At 42.2% G+C, this 23367-nt stretch overlaps 2 protein-coding genes and 1 long non-coding RNA gene across 3 annotated transcripts; 2 read left to right on the top strand and 1 right to left on the bottom strand.

The window, feature by feature from the left end:
* The first annotated feature begins 5654 nt into the window (after nt 1-5654).
* Nucleotides 5655-7761, top strand: LOC105191171 (putative nuclease HARBI1). The gene is given in 7 exon segments (XM_019845084.2): nt 5655-5853; nt 5993-6086; nt 6491-6681; nt 6763-6898; nt 7007-7151; nt 7285-7479; nt 7581-7761. Coding segments are annotated over 6 exon segments (918 nt in total). The 5' UTR covers nt 5655-5853; nt 5993-6011; the 3' UTR covers nt 7757-7761.
* A 1648-nt stretch (nt 7762-9409) lies between these two features.
* On the bottom strand, nt 9410-11449 carry LOC109504607 (uncharacterized). Its single transcript, XR_003112893.1, has 4 exons — nt 11305-11449; nt 11160-11239; nt 9839-10142; nt 9410-9692 (listed from the first exon to the last, which is right to left on the bottom strand). It is a non-coding gene; the product is annotated as an uncharacterized LOC109504607 (long non-coding RNA).
* Nucleotides 11450-22407: 10958 nt separating this feature from the next.
* Nucleotides 22408-23096, top strand: LOC112588509 (uncharacterized). Its single transcript, XM_025298680.1, has one exon. The coding sequence runs from the start codon at nt 22442-22444 to the stop codon at nt 22979-22981; it is 540 nt and encodes a 179-aa protein (XP_025154465.1). The 5' UTR covers nt 22408-22441; the 3' UTR covers nt 22982-23096.
* Nucleotides 23097-23367: the final 271 nt, after the last annotated feature.

The raw sequence follows: 23367 nt of genomic DNA, 5'->3' as shown, positions 1-23367 counted from the left end.
GCCGCGAGGGAACACAAACAACCAGGGTACGAGTGCCGTGCCCCTGTAATTCTACATCTATTTAATACTGCCCCCTTTGCTGTGCGGTGTTGAAAGGCCGAGTCGAGCGGGAGTCCACTCGACCCCCCACATATATATCATGTGTGTTTTTTTTGCGGATTATAATACTGGTTTATATTATCTTGTATTTCTAATCATTCGTTCCCTAATCTTGTTAATTCTTCAGGATGTTTTATAACCTTTCTATTTTTTAGATGGGATATTTTATTCATTGTCCTAGTCGCATTAATTGTAGGAGGGGTTAAATTAAAATTTGGCGCGTAGATTTGAATTTCTCGTGCTTCATTTCGCTCTTGTGTTTGTATAGTGACATTATCTATTGTAAATTTACAATATTTGTGGGTTTAAAGTAACACTATTTTTGAGATTTTGCTGACGAAATCTGTTTGATTTTTACAATGTGCTTTTACTATCTGTTCTTTGTGGGTCGCGATTAATCATGCGTTATTTTCTAAAGCTATTATGATCGGATGTGTAGTGCGTAAGTATTTTATTGGACACGATGTTGTAGCTTGAGGTGCAGCGAACATTTGTATTTCACACGGTGTTTCCGTGTCTATACGGTAAGTAGGTTTATTTTGTGTACAAGTGTAGTGATTATTAGTTTTTATACACTTGTCTTTCACCTTTATCTAACACTAGGTAAGTGTGATTTTCTACGTTAACCGCTATTTTAAAGTGCGAAATCTTTGTTACCGCGAATATGTCTTCTTGGACATGAGTAGGTACGGGGATTATGTTTATAATGCCGTACGTTATCAACGGTAATGTGAGAATGGTAAAAATACTTTCAGTATCGTGATACATGTTAATTGTTAAATATGTATTGGGTGTGTGAATATGACTCCGCCCTTTCACAACAGATGTTGCTTTTAGTATTGTTAACGTGTACTAATAACTGGCAACACTTGTATTCGATAGTACTTCATGTCAACTTTCAAACACACTACGTGAAATTTGGTTTAAGTGTAAGCAACAAGTTTTATCCTACTTGAAAATGTCGGTTTTCGTTCCAAACAAACATCATTTGCTGGAAGTATTATTACACTATTTTATTGCAAAGAAAAGTGCAGCGGAAACTTATCGTTTGCTTGTGGAGATTTACGGTGATCATGCTCAATCTAATACAACTTGTAAGGAATGGTTTCGACGATTTCAAAATAATGATTTTGGAACTGAGGACAGAGAACACGGGAAACCACCAAAAAAATTTGAAGATGCTGAATTGGAAGCATTATTGACAGAGGATTGTTGCCAAACTATTAAAGGAGAAGTTTACCGACGACAACTAATGCGTTTGAAGCGAGCCATAGAAGAAAAACGGCCAGAATGGGTGAATAGGCACAGCAAATTAATTCTTCAGCATGATAATGCCAAACCGCATACCGCAGAAGTCGTGAAAAGATATTTAGATGGACAGGACTGGGAAGTGCTACTCCACCCGCCATATTCACCAGACATAGCTCCTTCAGATTACTACTCATTCCGGACGATGCAGTCAGATCTTACGGGAGAACGGTTCACTTCATACGAAAGTATCAAAATTTGGCTTGATAATTGGATCAGCTCAAAAGACCAGGACTTCTTCAGGCAAGGAATACATAAATTACCTGAAAGATGGGCGAAGGTTGTAGCTGCAGATGGAGCATACTTTCAATAAACTTTTCTTTAATTTTCTAAACAAGCAAATGTATTTTATTTTAACAAAAAAGGCCGGAGTCATATTCACACACCCAATACTAATTTGCAGCCAATTTGCTAATTCTGGAACTATTGACAGGTGTACGTCTTGTGGTAAATGTGACGCGGTAATGTTCGCGCAAAGGCGAAATTAGTTTCGCCTCGAACGACTCGTGATTAGCACGTGAAACCGGCGCGACGTCGGTCGTATCGATGCAAACTCCGATACGTTTTTCTCGTTGTTCGCTCCAATCAGATAAACACGACCACCTTAAGTCGTGGAAAAAAGCACGCGTGCTCAAGTCGTGCGCTTCTGGCGCGAGCCGACAACGCTCATCGCTCGCTAGCCAATAGGCGATCGACACCGCGCTACATGTGCGATGGCTCGTGTTGGCCGCGTGATCGACGTCGCGCTTGCCGGTGTGGCACTCTCGCACGTTTTCACGTGGCTTCGTCTGGATCGTAGTGCCCGTGAGTTGTACAGGGCATGCGCGCCCGGAAGGGACCACCAATCCGCTCGGCGTATTTTGTGACACGCGTGCGCGGAAGCAATTAGCCATAAAATGCGAATATCTGCGCAACGCGGATCGATGAGTGGATCGATCGCTCACGTTGAAGAGCGGTTGGGTAGGTCGACAATGGTCAGAGCCAAATCACAAGTCGAGCGGATAACCATTTTTCGGGTACGGGTAGCCTTGCTCGTATCGATTCGCGATCCCGCGTGCTACCCACTTGTAGGATCACGCCGTTCATCGGCGATCTCTCCGGACTCGGATCATTTATCAGTTTGCCGTGCCGCAAACTCGGCGAGTGAAGACGAGCGGTTGTGCTTCGCATGAGTCCGTCTTCCGATCGAGCTTCACGCCGTCCGTGTTATTGTGAGTCGACGCGGAATTGATACCGTCGTTCGGCGATCATCGCAAACTCTATTTATAACGGTTTCGGTAACTGTTGCGCTCGTCGCCGATAACCCTGTGAATCGAGTGAAGAACTGTCATTGTCGTGGACTCTGTTGATGTGCTGTCTTGCGTGAATCGTGTCGCGTCTCAAAGCATAAATGCAATATTTATAAACTATCACGGTCTACTGTCATTTTCCTTGTTTAAAGGATCCCGAACCGTCCTCGCGTCCTTGTACTGGGCGGTATCAGTCCAATGCGATTCGCGCGTGTGACTGACCGACGGCAGCGAACGCTCGTTCGCTGACGGACAAAAATTCGACGCGCTCGCGCGAACATATTTCTGGTCATTCGAGCCGGATCGAGGCGGATCTGCTCAGGAGTAAGTGAATTCAGACCGTGAACTGTGAGGCATCATGTCTGAGTTCCTCGTGAAGCAGCAACAGTTGCAGCGGTCGATTGAGCAGTCGCTCGACAATTTCCGAAAGATAGGTCGGAACAATCTGGGGGTCGATCATGTATCTTTTCCCCTAGGATGAACTCGTGAAAAAGTGAAACTTTTCACAAAAATGGAAACTTTAACGTGAATTAATGTTTCACGTGAAAATTAATCATTGCGTGCAGCGAAGAAAACCGCTCAGTGTGCGATTAGTGACTATTGGTCCTTACTGTTAGATATTTATATTCAGACTAATAAATTGTTGATAAATTATTCAACAATTGCTCAACCGTTGAGTGTCGTGAACGCACCCATTAAGTCATAATGGCTGCTGCGTGGTGTATTATTTTTGAAGAAGAACAAGAAAATGTAAGAAATGAAAATTTGCGTACAGGGTGGGAAAAAATTATTGGTCATGCTTTTGCCAATCGATTCTACTCGTCGAGATCGCCAACATTGCATCATAAACATGGTGCCGCAAAATTAACTTTCAAGGTCATTTCCAATGTCAAATTTTTTTATTGGCTTAGTCGATTCTACTCGTCGAGCTGAATAAAAGTCTCGAAGGGACCATATGACGGAAATCAATATTTCATAGAGGAATCTTCGTTTGAAATTTTTAGAAGCCAAAAAATTTCGCAAAATTGTCATGGGTGTAAAATCCGCTTAATCTACTATTAACGCTACCCAGGAACAACAAAGTGGGCGTGGTAGATTTTAGTTCCCTTCGGAGTATCTTGGTACCCAGTAACGTTTCAACGGCTGTTGGTTCCTTAAAGCAACGGTCATTTGCCTCGGAGAGGAATAATATATCGCTCCATAAGACATTCGTTACTTGTGCTTAAGAAGCTTTCCATCCATATCCAGACCTTTTTCGTGATTATTAGAAGACCGCTGCCGATCTTGAATCAATTTTCAGCGTAAAATTAAAAAAAATTGTTTAAATTTTTTACCAAATTTTTTCTAAGAATAACGTTGCTGTAGCATGCCTCGACGTGGTGGCCGTGATCGGGCGCATCGGGATGGGCGTGACCAACATCTAATGCTTCGAGCAATTGATCGTGCTCATGATAAATACACACGAGTACGAGCTCTTTATGCTAGTTGGTTGCGACGCCAAGCTAATGGCAGACCATTACATCTAGGGTCCGTGCCTGACCGTCGAGAATTTCAACGACTCGATGAACGATTCCATGATCAGAAGCAAAGGAATTTTACAAGTGCTGGCCACCATAAGGCAGGTCGTCCTCGTGTGTCTTGGAGAATTGAAGAACGTGTGATTGCTCTAGCTCGAACTTATCTTGTCATGGGATCACGACGCATTGGCGTGCGAGTAGGAGTTGATCATAAAACAGTCTTGCGCATTCTCAGTGAGGAAAGCCTACGACCCTACAAAGTGCAGGTAGTGCATGAGGTACGACCTGGATCGCACAGCTCGTCTTCGTTTTTGTTGGTGGATGCTTCGCAAGATCCGAAGAAATCGGCACTTTCTGAAAAATATAGTGTTCACTGATGAATCCAGTTTTTCCAGCACTTCCATTTTGAACCGGCAAAATGTTCGCATCTGGCGCAGACGCAATCCACACGCAATGGTCCAAAGAGTTCAGCAGGGCTGTTTTTCAGTCAATGTTTGGACAGGGATACTCGGGAATAATTATATTGCTCCTGTGTTTCTCTTAAACCGATTGTCAACCGTTGAATATTTGCGGTTTCTACGTCATACTCTCCTGAATCGATTGCGACGTATGGTTCCGAGGAATACCCGTAATCGAATTTTTTTTATGCATGCTCCACCGCATTTCGGCAGGCAGGTCCGCGCTTTTTTACAACGAGCTTTTGGAACTCGATGGATTGGTCGTAATCCTGCGCCACACTTATGGCCCGCCCGTTCATCTTACCTGAACCCTCTCGACTTTTATTTCTGGGAAGCTCTGAAAGCCATTGTTTATGGGTCAGGCAGGGCTTTAAGGACGGCTCAGGATTTACGAGATCGCATTGAAGAGGCGGTTGCTACTTTAGCACGAAACCGAGCTATGCTCCGCAGAGAGCGAAATAATTTGGTGAAGAGACTCCAAGCTTGCATTGATAACGGTGGTTGTTACGTTGAAGCTGGCAGACAAGCACAACTCCTCAGAGCTATTGGGGCCGATGGGTCAGTTCTGTTTGTTCGTAGGCAGCGTTGACGACGATAAAGTGTCCCCGAAGTGAGAGGCGAGGGGAACTCACAATAATCAAGTCACCCCGAAGGGAACAGAAATCTACCACGTCCACGTCGTTGTTCCTGGGTAGCGCTAAGAGTAGATTAAGTAGATTTTTGACCTTGAAAACAAATTTTTCAGGGTCATTTTGGGGGGGGTGATTTTCGCTAATCATGATCAGGATATTCAGAACATGATTTTAAGAACTTTATAAGCATCAGATTTATTTTCTGACTTCATAAAAATCGATTTTTTGGAAATTTCAGGCAAAAAAATTCAAACGAAGATTTCTCTATGAAATATTGATTTCCGTCATATGGTCCTTTTGAGACTTTTGTTCAGCTCGATGAGTAGACTAAGCCAATAAAAAAATTTGACATTGAAAATGACCTTGAAAGTTAATTTTGCGGCACCATGTTTATGATGCAATGTTGGCGATCTCGACGAGTAGAATCGACTGGCAAAAGCATGACCAATAATTTTTCCCCACCCTGTACAATGCGTATAATGCGTAAAATTTTAAAAGACATTCATGATCCATTTGATATTCCAGAGAAAAGATTTCAAGAATTATACAGGTAATAATAATATTTATTATATACTATAGGGTGCTTCATATTTCAATTTTGTATATTTATAAATTTCATTATGAGAATATAATGCAAGTTATTAGCCATCAAATATATATGATAGATAAAATATTAGATTTATTTGTAGGTTATCTTGAGAAGCAGCAATGCGATTGTGCCAAGATTTATTACCATATATACCCGAAGGGAGAAAAAAAGCAATAATACCTTGTGAATTAAAGGTAATAATTATTTTAATGCAACAATATATTAACTAATTAAAATATTAAAAGTGGATTTTGCGCAATTGTATTGTTGATTCTGTTAGCTGCTTGCTGAAAATAGCAGAATTTGATGACAGACTGTTAGTAGAAACAGAACAGAATTTATCTGCTTACTTTTTGTTATCAATATGTTGTCATATTCTGTCAGCAGATTCTGTGAACAGAACATATGATACAACATGGATACAAATATCAATGAATCTGTTAACCCATTCATCGAATCTGTCAGCAAACTGTCAGCAAAACAAATATATAGCTCTTACTACATATGAGCAATATATTTAATTTGTTAATACAATTGTTATCAAGTTAATACAATCGAGTGTATTATATACTATCAAACAATATATATTTTTGCACAGATCTTAGCGAGTTTGAGTTTTATGGCATCTGGGTCTTATCAACGCCGCATTGGTCAAGACTTTTTAACCTGCATGTGTCAAGCATCATTGTCTGCAGCAATTCATATTATTGTGGAAGCTCTCAATGAGATTATGAGGTATTGGATTAAATTTCCATAAGGACACCATGATCTTGAACATGTTAAGGAACAGTAAGTTAGTTAATATTGTGTAAACCTAATTACAATCATATATAATAAATATAGTTATATAAATTTGTATTATTATTTCAGATTTTGGACCTACTGTGGATTTCCAAGTGTAATAGGTGCTGTAGATGGTACTCATATAGCTATTTCACCTCCAAATAAAGAACGAGAGCATTTATATATTAACAGAAAATTATATCATTCTTTAAAAGTTTTGCTAGTAAGTATAAGTAAATAAATAATAAGATATTACCATAATAAATACATTTTTATTATGTTATTATCTACTATTATCGTATTATTTATGTTCAAATATTGATATTTTTAGATTTCTGATTATTATGGAAAAATTTTAGCAGTAAATAGCAGACATAGTGGAAGAACACACGATGCACGCGTTTGGAATGCTTCAATTATCTCCACACATTTAGAACAGCAATATAATAATGGGCGAAGAAATTGTTGATTGTTAGGTATGTTACTTATATTGTAAATTTATAAATTTTAAGATCATATTTTTATAAAATCTACATACATTTTATAAATAATGAAACTTTTGCATATATTGATGCTTATGCGTGAAAGACATGATATGACTGTCTTTAGGAGATTCAGGATACCCTTTGCTGCCTTACTTAATGACACCTAAATTAGGTCAACCCGAGGGATTACCTTCAGCTCGCTACACTAATGCTCACGTAAGAGCACGCTCAAGTATTGAACGAACTATTGGAGTGTTAAAAGGAAGATGGCGGTGCCTGAGAAAAGAAAGAGGACTTCATTATTCACCAGAATTTTCTGGTAAGAATTATATAATAACTATTTGTAAATATTTAATATATATGTACATGATTATAAACAGATCTATATATTCCAATGTTGAAAAAGAAATATTATTTTAGCACTTATTGTGAATACTTGCTGTGTACTGCATAATGTGGCAAAATTTTACAACGTACCTGAACCTGAAATATATTATGATGACTTTGACATAAATGAAAGAAATGAAATATGGAGCAATGAAAACAGGGATGATAACAGCACTCGAAATAGTATTATACGTTTGTATTTTACTTAAATAAATATTTGTAATATAAAAAATTTTTTTTTACTTAGCCTTACTTATTTTAAATAAACCTTGTATTTGTGTGTATTTATATACACTACAAATATTAGTTTATATGCTTTACAAAAATAGACATTTTATATTAAGTTGTATCACAAGAAAATATTGCAAAATGAAAATATTGTAATAATTTAAATCAAACAAAAAGTAATTATATATTATTAATAATAAATCATATTAGAACTAAATATGTTTAAAAGGAACTTTTACATGTTTTCTTATCAAGCAGATAGACATATCTTACTACGAGGGCTCGCCGCCTATATGCGACGGCCATGTTGTCGATCGCCCTGTACGGGGCGCCGATCTGGGCGCCCCAGCTCAGCTTGCCGCGATGGCTTAAGCCGCATGCGGCAGGCGCTGCGACGGGCCATGGGTGTTTTGGCAAGTATCTGCACCGGATCGGGAAGGAGCTCACCACCAGATGCCACCACTGCCCCGTGCTTATGGACACGGCGCACCACACCCTGGCTGATTGTCCAGCCTGGGAAGGGGAGCGCCGTGTCCTGGTCGGAGCAATGGGGTGCCATATTAGGGAAATCTCGCTCCCGCGCATGGTTCAATCCATGTGCGGGAGCGAGGAGGGTTGGGAAGTGGCGGCCTCCTTCAGTAAGGACGTAATGTCCAAGAAGGAGGCCGCCGAGAGGGAGCGCTGACCACACTCAACCCGTCGTCGCAGACGACGACGGGGTGGTCGACGGCCCATGGGGGGGGGGGCTGAACTAGGCAGCGGGCCTGAGGTGACACCGGCCAAGGAAGTGGAAGTACCCCGAGTAGCGGGGGTCCAAGCCCTCCTCGACCGCCTCGGGCCCGGCTCCGTCGGCAGGGGGGATCCGGCTCTTCGTCCTTCTAAAGGTGGAAGATGGGTTCCCCCTGGCCACGGACATGGAAGGATAGGGGGAATGGTGCCCGTTTTGGGGACGGGCCCACTCCCCCAGAAACCCTCCCTCCCTGCTTAACGGGGAGGGGAGGTAAGGGATGAGGGCGGATGCCCCCTCACCCCATAGGTGATACCAGAAGGCCAACCGGTCGGTCTTAGACCGACCGGGACCGCGCACTAGTTTCCCTTTGCGCAACAGGGCGCGGTAACAGGTGGCAGGAAGCTCGATAAACGAGCCCTGGGGCCGGGGTGTCGGGGAGGGAATATGGGAGTAGTTCCCCTGACTCCCCACATTTCCGGTCCGACAGGTAGGCATCCCGCAAGGATTTTAGTCGGTAAGAGTCCGACATAACCCCCGACCCCCCAAAGAGTCGGGGGTATCCATGATAGATTTCCCCTGCGTCACCAAAAAAAAAAAAAAACATATCGTACTATAATCGATAAGTAAAAATTATCACTAAAAGAAAAACGAACTTCAAATGTTCCAAAAAATATCACAGAAAACAAACATCTTAATAAAAAGATAGCATAAGACCCGTTTTACACTACAGTTGAGGTTGAGATTTGATGGAAATTTGACCAATTAGAACAAAATTCACTAAACTTAATATTAACTTTCTTAACTGTTAGTTAAGTTTCAATTGAACCTCAATCCTAACCTGTAGCATCATACGATCCTAATAGACATGCTATATCTTTTTCTTAAAATATCTTTAAAACATGCATATCCTTTGAGATCTTATTCCAAGCAACCAAATGTATATACAGTGTTTCCAATTTTCTGTAATTCACTTAGAATTGCTCGTTGCACTTCCAATATTTGCCGTTGAATAAATAACTCATCTTTTTTTAAGTTTAATTTTTCTTTGTAAACATGAAGCATTTCATTTGATAATTGCAACTTTGAATCTTTTTGATTTTCTGGAATATGAATCATCTTCGGCGTTGTCGATGTTTCTGCGTTTTCTTCGATATGCATTGTCTTATGTGATAATAATTGTGTATTTCCTGAAATAAGAAATATCAAATAATATCAATGTACATTTTATATTAATTTTATAATATATAAATATAGAATTTGTTTTACTTTTTCTCAAATAAATATAATAATAAGACAAAAAAATAGATAAGAATAAGTATGTTATATATCTTACCTGTATTACTTTGAAATTCATAGTTTTTATATAATCTTTTCTGTGGCAATTTTTTATTTTCTTCAAAATATAAATTTTCTTTATCTTACATATCTGAATCTGTTTCTATGCATGTGTCATCTAAATATATTCCCTCTTGCGGAATATTATCCATACCTGCTACTTCGGGAGTAATAAAATTTAATAATTCCTCTTCTAAAGGAGAAAAATATATGTTTATTGGTGATCCTCCTCCTGTTATTAAACCGTGATTTCTTCTTCTCGTTTCTTTTTTTAGGACGTACGTTTTCCAATCTTTCCAAGTCTATAAATGTAAAACATGAGTCATTTTTTTATATTGTAATAACATTAAAATTTTATATTATAAAGGGGAGGTGACCTCCTCAGATTTTGCTGAAACTTAATATTTTATATCTCAATATATAAGATACAGATCCGCAAGTAAAATATAACGTTTTCGATTAAAAAAGAAGTTATCAAATGATAAAAGGTATATTTTTGACTAGGAAATCTGTCAGCGGTGATGCAGAAATATGTAATGTGATAAATCGTGCATAAAAATACTCAATATAAAAATAACGGAGTGGCGCAGCTCCTTTTTGGAATATCTTTAAATATTTTATAAATTATATTGGCAATATATATTAATATCAATAATATAAATAGAGCTATATTAGATATTCTGTACATAATATATTTAGAATAATTTAAACTTTTGTGTATATATTTTTTACTTTCTTAACAATATACACCATACAGACTAAATATCCAAAATACACCTCATGGATATCCTATAAATATTGCGATATCTATAGAATATCCATGACCATGTATTTCAGATATTTATTCTATATGGGCATCTTCCCATACAACATAACGTCTAAAATCGGGAAATAAGACATCTTAAAGACGTCTTAGTGATGTCTTACATTCCGATATCTGAGAGAAGTTTTTTAGATGTCTTATGTTCTGATTTTAGACATTATGTTGTATGGGTTGTTTAACAATTATTGAAATTTTTCACCTTATTACATTCATCATCTATCATATTAAAAATATAGATAATATGAAAATTAGCAACAGTTCCTGTGCATGATAAATCGGAAAGAAGAGCGTTTTACTGCACATTTATAAATCATTTTTATGTTGTAGACTCATTAATTTACTGCAATGAAGATTTAATAGATATATTCATAATGATGAATAACGCTTCCTTTCCGATTTGACTTGTGCAGAAACTTTTGTTAATCTTCTTTTGCTGATCTATGAGGTTATCTCTCTTTCATAAATGTGTAATTATCAAAACAGAATTTAACCTAACCTTTAACCAGTCTGCACTACTTTTGATAGGACCAACGTTAGCTGCATTATTGTTCTTGCCAAGTCTTCCAATAATTTCTTCTACAATTATAACATTACATATAAAACAATTGTATTCTCTCTCAAAATATACAAACAGTACTTACCATTTCATTTCGACTTTCGCCTTTTCTACGTAATCTCCCTCTTGCTACTTCGGGATTTAACTTCATCCACTGAAGTATCATTTCTTTTTGTTCTTGCGTCGTATTCATTTTAACAATATATGAACGAAAATAAATTATTATAAAATATTTTATATGCACAGATTAACACACTGCAAAGAAACATGCGTCGCATGAATTATCAATCATGAACTATCTTTTACAGAGGAAAGCGCATTATTTATTATAGATATATTATTGAAAGTTACAAAATATCACTAGATATTTTAAATATAAATATGAAATACGTATGCATTATTTTTCACTTTTTAGCCAAGTCGCTTGATGGCTAAAATGTGAAAAATATATTTACTATACGCATAGTTTTTCGTATGTAAAATTGGTATGACTACAGATTGGTTTAGTAAGTTTAGCTTTGTAAGGTTACATGATTGCTAAAATCGTATTGATACAAACAATTTTTTAGAAGTCTAAATAGAAGAAATAGTAACTATATATTATGCATTATAAACATTTTATAAAATGTGTAATAAATAAAGCAAATTTTATTAAGATTATTACAAACATCGCAAAATTTTCCTTTTTTCACGATTTTATCCTAGAGAAAAAATTACATGATCGATAGGTAAAATCAAATTCACGTGAAAAGATTCATGATCGACCCCCTGACTGCGGCAAAGGTGAGAAGTCGAATGAAGATGTTGAAGGATCAGTGGGACCTCTTCCAGGACGGTCATAACCTGCTGCAAAGAGCGATGCGGAGGCTGAGCGATCCTGGAGGCTGAGCGCGCTCATCTCGAGTACTTCAAGGCCAACCATTTTGACAAGACCGAGGACTTGTACGCGGACGCGGTGGACGTCATGACCGAGGCGTTGGAGACGGTAAAGCCTGTCCGTGAGTCATTCGCCGGTCCCAGAAGTGCATCTCCGCGAGGTCGTGTCGCTCTGCTGAGTTTTCCGTCCATTAGCCACTTGCCACCGTTCAACGGGGATTATGACGGCTGGGAACATTTTCGTGATCGCTTCGCGTCACTCATTGTTCAAAATAGTGATCTTTCGGATTTTGCACGCATGCATTATCTGTCGTCGTATCTCTCTGATCGGGCGATGGAATGTATTCGTTCGCTTTCTGTTACGGCGGACAGTTTCAATGCCACGTGGAACGCGCTCACTCAGCGATTTGAAAACAAACGCCGGTTGCTCAATTGTCATTTCTCGACATTGTTAAATCTTAGTCCGGTCTCTCGGGAATCTGCCGCCGAGCTGCAGACGTTATGCGATGAAGTTACTACGACTCTCGCGGCATTACAAAATATTAATCGCACTCCTGCGCAACTGTGGAGCGACATCCTTGTTTTCGTGGTTACTCAAAAGCTTGATTCCGCCACGCAAAAGGCATGGAATCTGAAGTCGGTCGAAGCGGCTGAATCTCCGCCATTTGAAGAATTCATTAAGTTCTTGGCTGATCGTACTCGCGCCCTCGATGAACCAGCTGAATCGAGGATTCCACGAGTGTCTTCCAAGCCTCCGCAGTTGCGCCGGATTGTCAGTGCGGCGGCCGTTGCCGTCGCATCATCGAGCTGTGCCCTTTGTAAAGCGAGACATCCGTTGCATGCTTGTACGACGTTTACAGGATGGAGTCCGGATCGACGTCGCGGTTACATTCGGAAGTACAAGCGCTGCTTTAATTGCCTGAGTTCCGGTCACTCGGTCTCGCAGTGTCAAAGTAAATATACGTGTAGAGTATGTCAAGGTCGACATCACTTATTGTTGCACACCGATCTGGATTCTCGCTCAAGTGCGATTTCCCGCGAACCATGCGCTGCTGTCGAGTTGCATGCGCGTCGGGATGACAGTCAGGAGGCTGTCGCAAAGGAGATGTCAGCGTTGTGCGTCACTTCCCGGCCGACAGCTCGTCCTCGCGTTCTACTTGCCACCGCGTGGGTTACGGTTCGCGTGCCTTCGGGACGAGCGGTTCGCGTTCGAGCCCTGTTGGACCAGGGCTCGGAAATGTCATTCGCGACGGAGATTCTGACTCAGTTGCTGCGAGCCAAACGAGTGCGTCTGCCCATTGAAATTTCGGGAGTCGGGTGCGTGCGCGCAGGATCCTCGCAGCGTGTAATTCACGTTATAATCACGCCTCGCGATGCATGCTTCCCCGAGTTTCCGATAACCGCGATTGTTTTAAAGACTCTCACAGCCTATGTCCCTCAGCGGGTCGCCGCGAGCCCCGCTCTTGATTATCTTCGGGATGTACCATGGGCCGATCCCGATCCGTGTAGCTCCGAGCCAATTGGGCTAATCATCGGCGCCGACGTATGGCGATCTTCTGCTCTCGGGCGTTCGCCGGAGATCGCATGGGACACTCACCGCTCAGAATACCGTTTTCGGATGGGTGCTCTCGGGACCGTTGAGCGGCTCCGTGGTTCCTTCTTCGTCTGGTTCATCTGTCTCGTTCCGCAGTCCTCGGACCGGATCACCACCCCTTTTTATAAACACGCTCCATTGCTCGGAGTCTATTTCGCTCGAAAGCGAACTCCGACGATTTTGGGAATTGGAAGAAGTTCCCCCAAAACCAATCCTCAGTTGGGAGGACGAAAAATGCAGTCCGACATAACCCCCGACCCCCCAAAGAGTCGGGGGTATCCATGATAGATTTCCCCTGCGTCACCAAAAAAAAAAAAACATATCGTACTATAATCGATAAGTAAAAATTATCACTAAAAGAAAAACGAACTTCAAATGTTCCAAAAAATATCACAGAAATGCGAAAAATGCGAGGAGCATTTTCAGGCTTCTCACTCTCGCGATGTAAGCGATCGCTACATCGTGCTGATTCCCTTCCGCGAGGGACTTCCGATTGGCATAGGCGAATCACGCGCTCAGGCGACGCACCTGCTGCACAGCTTCCATCGTCGTTTACTCGTCCATCCGGACCAAAAGGTTGAGTACGTGGAATTCCTTCGCGATTACGAAGTTCAGGGTCACATGCGGGAAGCGGGGGGCGATTGTCCGTTGGAAGATCAGGTCGTCTTCATCCCTCACCATCCCGTCATTCGAACCTTCACTGCGACGACTCGCCTGCGCGTAGTTTTCAACGCTTCGAGCGTTTCTTCAAACGGCATGTCATTGAATGACCATCAGCTTACTGGGCCGAAACTTCAGACTGAGTTGCCCGCCGTCATGCTGCGTTGGAGACAGTATGAATTCGTCTTAGCCGCTGACATCAAGCAGATGTATAGGCAACTATGGATTGACGAACGAGACATCAATTATCAGCGCATTCTTTGGAGCGCGGATCCTTCCAAACAACCGAGAGCTTATCAGCTCCTCACCGTGACATATGGTACCGCTTCCGCTCCGTTTCTTGCTCTTTTTTACAACAGCTGGTGGCGGATGAAGGTTCTCCATTTCCTCTCGCGTCCACGATTTTAAAGGACAATATCTACATCGACGACGTGTTGTTCGGCGCATTCGACGTTGCTACTCTTCAGGAAGCACGCCTTCAACTAGAGCTATTGCTTCATAAAGGTAGATCCCAGCTGCACAAGTGGGCTGGCAATGACGTTTCGAGGATGGTCGCGGAGAATCAGTCGAGCCCGGAACTCGTTGCTTCCAAATCCTTCAGGCTTGATGACCGCGTCAACATTTTGGGAGTCGCATGGAATCCAGCTTCCGACTCGTTCGTGTTCCATTTGAACTCTCCCAGTTCGGTGCCTCACACCAAGCTCTCCATCCTTTCGTTTATTTCGAACCACTATTCGACCCACTAGGATGGGTCACGCCTGTTACTATTGTCGCCAAAGTGTTCATTCAATCTCTATGGCGATTGAAAGTCGCCTGGGACGATTCGCTTCCAGACGACTTGCTTCGACGTTGAGAGAAATTATATCGATCTCTTCCAAGTCTAAACGGCCTTTGTGTTCCCGGATGGACCGGTCAGCAATCCGACGACGTTCTAACGGAGTTGCACGGATTTTCCGACGCATCGTCCGTTGCGTTCGCCGCGGTAGTCTATTTGCGAACTAGATCTCGTTTCAGCACCGTCAACGTTGCTTTACTGACGGCTAAATCGAGAGTTGCTCCGGTGGCCACCTTGAGCATTCCTCAGCTCGAGCTTTGCGCCGCCCTGCTACTCGCGCGGCTACTGAATTTTGTTCAAGAAGCCCTTGTTCTCACGGACCTTCCGTGTTACTTTTGGACCGACTCGACGGTAGTGTTGGCCTGGCTCAGCCAGCAGGCTTCCAAATGGAAGACCTTCGTCGCCAATCGAGTGGCGGAGATTCAAGCTAGGACTCCTCGCGCGACCTGGCGACACGTGCCGACGCACGCCAATCCGGCCGACTGCGCGTCGCGGGGTGTGGGCGGCGACGAGCTCGGCGATCTTAGACTCTGGTGGGACGGTCCATCTTGGCTTAGAAAGTCAGAAGATTGCTGGCCGCTCCCAGAGCATTCAATCTCTGTGCGCGACGCGGATCTGGAGAAAGTGTCTCCTCGCATGTTTCAACTTCAACGCTCAAGTGGGATCTTGAGTCCAGCTTTTCGTCGTGGACGAAGCTTCTGCGCGTCACTGTCTACGTAATGCACTTCTGTCAGAATTGTCGCGCACGTGCATGCAATTCGAAATTCTTGACAGGGGGATTCGTAATTGCCTCTGAAGTCCAGCGAGCCCGTGTTTAATGGCTTTGTCGGATGCAACGAGAATTGTTTTCGGGTGAAAACCAGGCGTTATCTCATTCCAAACCGCTATCGCCCAAATCATCGCTTCTATCGTTCAGGCCTTTCTTTGACTCCGACGGCTTGTTGCGAATCGGCGGTCGGCTTGAAGAATCTGATCTTCCATTCAATCAAAAGCATCCGGTAATATTAGCCTCTCATCCGTTAGTCAAGTCGATCATTGCCGATGTACACATGCGAATGCTTCACGCTGGGCCGTCTCTTACTCTTGCCATTCTGCGTCAGGTTTTGGATCATGAGAGCTCGGAACACGGCCCGAGCAGTTATTCGGAATTGTGTACGCTGCGCTCGGGAAAGAGCCAACATTCCTCAGCAGTTGATGGGGAGCCTTCCTTCCCCCCGCATCACTGCTTCGACCAGATGTTTTGTTCACAGTGGCATTGATTACGCCGGTCCGGTGCTGGTTCGTGCATCGGCCGGTCGTGGAATTAAGACCATCAAGGCCTATGTCGCCTTGTTCGTGTGTCTGGCCACCAAAGCCATCCATATCGAATTGGTGAGCAGCTATTCAACACAATCGTTCCTGGACGCCTTTTCCCGTTTTTGCGCGCGCCAGGGATTGCCGCGCGATATATATTCAGACAACAGCACGAATTTTGTCGGGGCAGATCGCAAGTTGTCCGACGCGTACCGCGCCGCGTTGGAGGATCCTACGTTGCGAAGTCGCTGTGCCTCTGACCAGATCACATGGCACTTCATGCCATCTTCAGCCCCTTATTTCGGAGGGTTATGGGAGGCCGGAGTCCGCTCAATCAAACATCATTTGAGCCGCGTGGTAGCGGGACATATCCTCTCGTTTGAGGAACTATCCACTGTTTTATGTAGAATCGAGGCGTGCCTAAATTCTCGTCCGATTGCTCCCTTGAGCGACGCAGCCGATGACTTAACTGTATTGACGCCCGCATACTTTCTTATCGGGGATGTGTTGACGGTGCCCCCCGAGCATTCAACGCTCGACATTCATGAGAATCCGCTTGCGCGGTGGCAGGTAGTTCGGCGTATGACCGAACATTTTTAGCAAGCATGACGGGCGGATTACCTCAGTAGTTTGCACCAGCGTGGAAGTGGCGATAAATGCGCGATTTTCTCAAAATAGGATAAATAGTTCTGTTGCGTAATCCTTCCTTACCTCCCTATAAGTGGGAGTTAGGTCGAGTTTCGAATGTCCATTCTGGATCCGACGGGCTTATCCGCGTGGCGACCGTTCGAACGGCAACAGCTGTTTTCAAGCGGCCGATTTGTAAACTCTGTGTCCTGCCCGTCGATCTTGAGAGATCTGAGGCTGCCGAGCCCACAGATCAGGCAGCGTCCTGTCTGCTCTTGAAGAAGCCGCTGATGGTCTCCGAAGCATAGCTTAAGGGGATGCTGAACGCGAAACTTTATCGACAGAGAACTGTCAAAATTTGATATTTTTTCTGCAAAGTTTACGTCGTCTTAAATGCTTCAGAATTAAACATGCTTTTACACGATGAAAGTACGTACAAAAATTAATTGGAGCATCACTCAATATGTGACGAAAGCGACAAAAAATTTTTAAATTAAAATTTCGAATTGACAGTTAGCGTAATATTTATATAATACAAAAGTTTTGCAGCTTATATATACTGAAACTCTGGATGCTCCAATGAGGAAAAATTTACAAATCATTTCTAACAACTCAAAATTTAGGTAGGAAACCTAAAAGGATACGAAAACTTTGCAGAAAAATTTTTAATATATGCGGTTAGGTCTTCCGATAAATATGATAATGCAGAGCAGAAAAATAGTTCACGATTGTTCTCATAGCCAGCGCTGCAATTTTCCCGCAATATACGTGATAACGAATAATCCGAATGTATCCTAAGTATATACGAGGGTGGTCCGATAAGTACTTAGCCTACAAAAGAAAAAGGAAAATTTTGGAAACGTGGCGATTTATTTCTCAACATAGTCTCCTTTTAGCTCGATACACTTGACCCAGCGATGCTCCAACTTCTTTAATCCGTCTGAAAAATACGTTTTCTCGAGGTCTGCAAAGTCTGGAGAATACGGTAGATGGGGCAGCAGTTCGTAGCCCAATTCGACCAATTTGACCGTGGCGAGGGCGGAGGTGTGAGCCGGTGCGTTGTCATGGTGGAAGAGCACTTTTTTCTTCGCCAAATGGGGCCGTTTTTTCTGCAATTCGGCGTCGAATCGGCCCAATAATTCGGCATAGTACAGCCCTGTGACCGTTTTGCCCTTTTCCAGGTAGTCGATGTAGATCACACCTTGTGAATCCCAAAAAACGGTGGCCATCACCTTTCCGGCCGATAGGACAGTCTTCGCCTTCTTCGGAGCACGTTCGCCGGGTGAAATCCACTGTTTCGACTGTTCCTTGGTCTCTGGTGTGTACCAGTGGATCCATGTTTCGTCGACGGTCACGAAACGACGCAGAAACTCCTTCGGATTGCGCTTAAACAGCGTCAAACACTGCTCTGAAGTGGTCTCACGGTTGCGCTTGTTGTCCGGAGTGAGCAAACGCAGCACCCGACAGCTTTCTCATGCCCAAAATTTCATGCAGAATATGACCCACGCGGTCTTTTGAGATGCCTACTGTCTCAGCTATCTCGCGCACCTTCAATCGGCGGTCTGCCAATACGAGATCGTGGATTTTTGTCATGTTATCCTCCGTGGTAGCCGTTTTCGGGGTACCTGGGCGTGGCTCATCAAAAACCGACGTGCGACCACGTTGAAACTCGTTAAACCAATTTTTGACGGTCGCCATCGAAGGAGAAGAGTCACCGTACACAGCATCCAAGCGCTCTTTGATTTCGCTGCGCGATTTCCCTTCCAAAAACAAGAATCGAATCACCGACCGATATTGCTCTTTTTCCATTTTTCTAAAATCCGCGGACACGCTCGCTTCCACACGCGGTCAAAACAAAACTACGAGTCCGATTCGGCTGAAATTTCGACAGTAGCCGTCTACGAGAATGTACTACACGATAGTAAATTTCTCTTGCGATAGTGGCGCCATCGGGCGGTGAGGCTAAGTACTTATCGGACCGCCCTCGTAAATATAGAAACCGAGGTGTTATTAAACGACAATTTGGACAAAGATGAGGAGAAGGAAAGACTACGCCATTTAGTATTAAAACAAGCTAATATAATAAAACGATTGGAATTAGGGATAAAAAAGCTAAAAGAGAGCAGTGGGTGCAACAGGAGAGGGAGAAAGAAAGAAAGAAGAAAAACAGAGAAAGAGAAGAGGAGGAGCAGAGAGAAAATAAAGAGCGGGAGAAAAATAAAAATAAAGTGGAGGAAGTGCAACATGTACAAGGTAATAACATTTTATTTTTATTTACATTTTTTATATTAATTTATATTACGTTGACACTTTACACTGACTCAGTTGTTTTAACTAGCACATATAAACACACACATGCGCATACATACACACCTAACAAACACGCACTCGTACACGCATGCACGTACGTACGCACGCACATATACATACACACACCAAGTGATAGAAATAAAATTATATGTATATACAGGGTGTTTGATAGCTGATCATGCAGACGAAAGTTGGAGATAGATTGGGGATAGCCGAGAAGAAAAGTCATGTACCATAATGTCAAATTGGCAATAGTTATCGAGTTATTAAGTAAAACATGTGAGCCAACGAGCGCGTAGAGAGCGGAGGGCGACCGCACATAGACATTTGATACAGGCGGAGTCAGCGAGTGACGCGAGTAGGCGAGCGCGCGCGGCGAGGGGCAACGTAAACAACAGCGAGCGCGAACGACGAGGAGCGAGCGAGCGCAAGCGACAAGAGGCGAGCGAGCGCGACGAAGAGCGAGCGAGCGCGAACGACGAGGAACGAGCGAGCTATAAGGAAAAAGCTATAAAGAAAAAGCTCGCTTGCTCCTCGCCACGCGCGCTTGTCTACCGCCACTCACTGACTCCGCCTGTATCAAATGTCTACGTGCTTACTGCGGCCGCCCTCCGCTCTCTACGCGCTCGTTGGCTCACATGTTTTAATTAATAACTCGATAACTATTGGCAATTTGACATTATGGTACATGACCTTTCTTCTCGGCTACACCCAATCTATCTCCAACTTTCGTCTGCATGATCAGCTATCAAATACCCTGTATATATAAATTTAATTTTTAAATTATATATTCTATTTACTTTTTCTTTCTTATAATAGCTCCACGACGACGGAGAGGACGTAGTCGCTCGAGGGCCCGTTGGTACCGAGAACGGGGCCGAAATGGCCCGTACGGTCGAAAAGGAGGAAAATCTATTATTATTAATAATTATTATTAAATTATTATTAAAATATAAAAGATTAAAATAATAGTATAAAAATATAATATAATATATTATTAAAAATATAATAGTTCATGATACACTACACCCTTCTGGTCCCACCATATACAGGGCATTATTTTCTAGCCGTGAATATTCCGCTTTGGTATCGATGTGGATGGTTTTTCTGGGTCGCTAATGGATTTCCGTCATTTGGGATTATCGAAATATATCCACTTTTTGTCTCCAGTCACAATACGATGCAAAAAAACTTTTCTTTTTTGCCTGGCAAGCAAGATTTCAGACATGGCTTTTCGCCTCTCGATGTCTCTTTCTTTCAGTTCATATGGCATCCATCTTCCTTCTTTGTAAATCTTTCCCATGGCTGCCAAACGCACAGAAATTGTTGATCGATCAACATTCAACAATTGCGCGAGCTCATGTTGCGATTGACATGGATCTTCATCGATTAGCGCCTGCAATTTCTCGTCCTCGAACTTCTTCGGCTGACCTGGACGAGGTTTGTCATCCACACTGAAATCATCACTTTTGAAACGTCGAAACCATTCTCTGCATGATTTATCGGTGGGAGCACTTTCACCATAAGCTTCATGAGCATTCGATGAACTTCAACGGCTGTTTTCTTCAAATGAAAACAGAAAATGAGAACTTCCCGGAAATGATGCTTTTTTGGCTTGAATTTCGATATTTTCGAATCAGATAAACACAATGTTATTGTTACAAACCCAAACATTTATCAACGGAATATTATTGCCAGATATCAAAACTAAAAAATAAAGCCTTTTGTAGACAATCTTGCTTATAACTAAAAATTATGTATATTTGCAAAATGGTAAAGGACTTTTGTTCAATGCGACCTAATATATAAGTACACGGCAAACATACATCGCCATTACAGTTCATCTATCATATGACGAATGATCACAACGAATTTTCTTTCAATAATAACTCCAAATTTTACGGGGTTACTCACAAAATGGTTGAGGAATTTTTTGTTCAGCTTAACATAATTTATCTGTACACAACAACTACATACGAGTTACTAGATACCCTGTGTAACATACATGTAATAACATAAATGGATTAAAAGGATAAAAAAGATTAAAAAATTATTAAAATGTAACATCCTGGGAAAAAATGATTCATACAGTTATTACATCAAATTATATATAAATTCATGCATAATTATATAGTTATATATATTGTGTATATTATATACAGGGTGCACGATTTATCTGAAGACATTGAAATATCTCGAGAACTATGCATTGGATAAAAAAAATGGTTAATGAAAGTTGTTAGTCTCGAAAGGGGACATCCAATGATATCAAACTCGACCTCCCACCCCACCCCCTGGGGGTGGGGGTTGGGGGCAACTTTGAAATCTTAAATAGAAACCCCCATTTTTTATTGCAGATACGGATTCTACGCCACAAAATACGTAAATTTTGTTCGAAACTTTTTTTTGATTCGTGATAGATGGCGCTGTAATCGCAAAAAATTATATTTTCCGCAATTCTCCAGAAATGATCATTGGATTGAGAAATAAAAAATACCTGTTCAATATTTTTAAAGAACATAATAAAAGTTATTCCCCCCATCCTCTCGGGGTAGGGTGGATGATAACGTTCAAATCTCAAATGGGGACCCACATTTTTCATTGCAGAATTAGATTGTACGTGAAATTTTTATTGAAACAATTTATTGAAACACAGAATTAGATTGTAAGTGAAATTTTTATTGAAACAATCAATAAGTGTATTGAAGTTGAAGGTAAAAATTTCGAACACTTACTCTAATCAATTGAACAGTGAGAGACAAGGGGACTCACATTAAAAAAGCACCCCGATCTGTGAGAGGCAAGGGGACTCACATTAAAAAAGCATCCGAAGGGAATATAAAACTACGAGGGCAGTTTGATAAGTCAGTGACTTTTTGAATTTTCCGCGCAGTAACTTTAAATGCAGCACTGCTCCCGTCAACTGCCATCTATTAATAGACTACTGTACAAGTTTGGGCAAGCTGCGCCATTTAGTTAGTGTTTGACAGCCATTGAAAGCAGACAACCTCGTGAATTTTAACGAAAATGGAAAAAAGTGAATTTCGTGTGCTGATTAAGCATTATTTTTTGCGTAAAAAAACCATCACCGAAACCAAGGCAAAGCTTGATAAATACTATGGGGACTCTGCACCATCAATTTCAATGGTTAAGAAGTGGTTTACTGAGTTCCGTTGTGGTCGTACCAGCACAAGTAACGCCGAACGTTCAGGTCGCCCAAAAGAGGTCGTCACGCCAGAAATCGTCGATAAAATCCATGGAATGATATTGGACGATCGGAGAATGAAAGTGCGTGAAGTGGCTGAGGCTGTAGGCATCTCAACTGAGCAGGTACATCACATTTTACATGAATATTTGGACATGAAAAAGCTATCCGCGCGATGGGTGCCGCGATTGCTCACACTCGACCATAAGCGCAACCGTGTGACCATTTCAAAGGAGTGTTTGGCGATGTTCAGCCGCAATCCGAACAGTTTTTGCGCCGTTTCTTTACCTAGACGAAACATGGATCCATCACACCACACCAGAGACCAAGGAACAATCAAGACAGTGGGTTTCTTCGGATGAACGTGCACCAAAGAAGACCAAGGTGGGTCTGTCGGCCAACAAGGTCATGGCCACAGTTTTTTGGGATGCACGCGGTATCATTCACATCGATTACCTTGAAAAGGGTAAAACGATCACCGGCGAATATTATTCAGAGCTTTTGGACAGATTCGATATTGATTTGAAGCAAAAACGACCGTATTTGGCGAAGAAAAAAGTGCTGTTCCATCAGGACAATGCACGGGTGCACACGTGTGTAGTCACCATGGCAAAAATCCATAAATTGGGCTACGAACTGCTACCCCATGCAGCATATTCACCAGATTTAGCCCCCTGCGACTATTTCCTGTTTCCAAACCTGAAGAAATGGCTGGGCGGTAAGAGATTTGGGTCGAATGAAGAGGTCA

Source organism: Harpegnathos saltator, unplaced genomic scaffold, assembly GCF_003227715.2.
Source record: "Harpegnathos saltator strain DR-91 unplaced genomic scaffold, Hsal_v8.6 scaffold234, whole genome shotgun sequence".
Lineage (NCBI taxonomy): Eukaryota > Metazoa > Arthropoda > Insecta > Hymenoptera > Formicidae > Harpegnathos > Harpegnathos saltator.
Note: the sequence above shows the minus strand (reverse complement) of the source record. Positions and strands in the feature narration are given on the sequence as shown.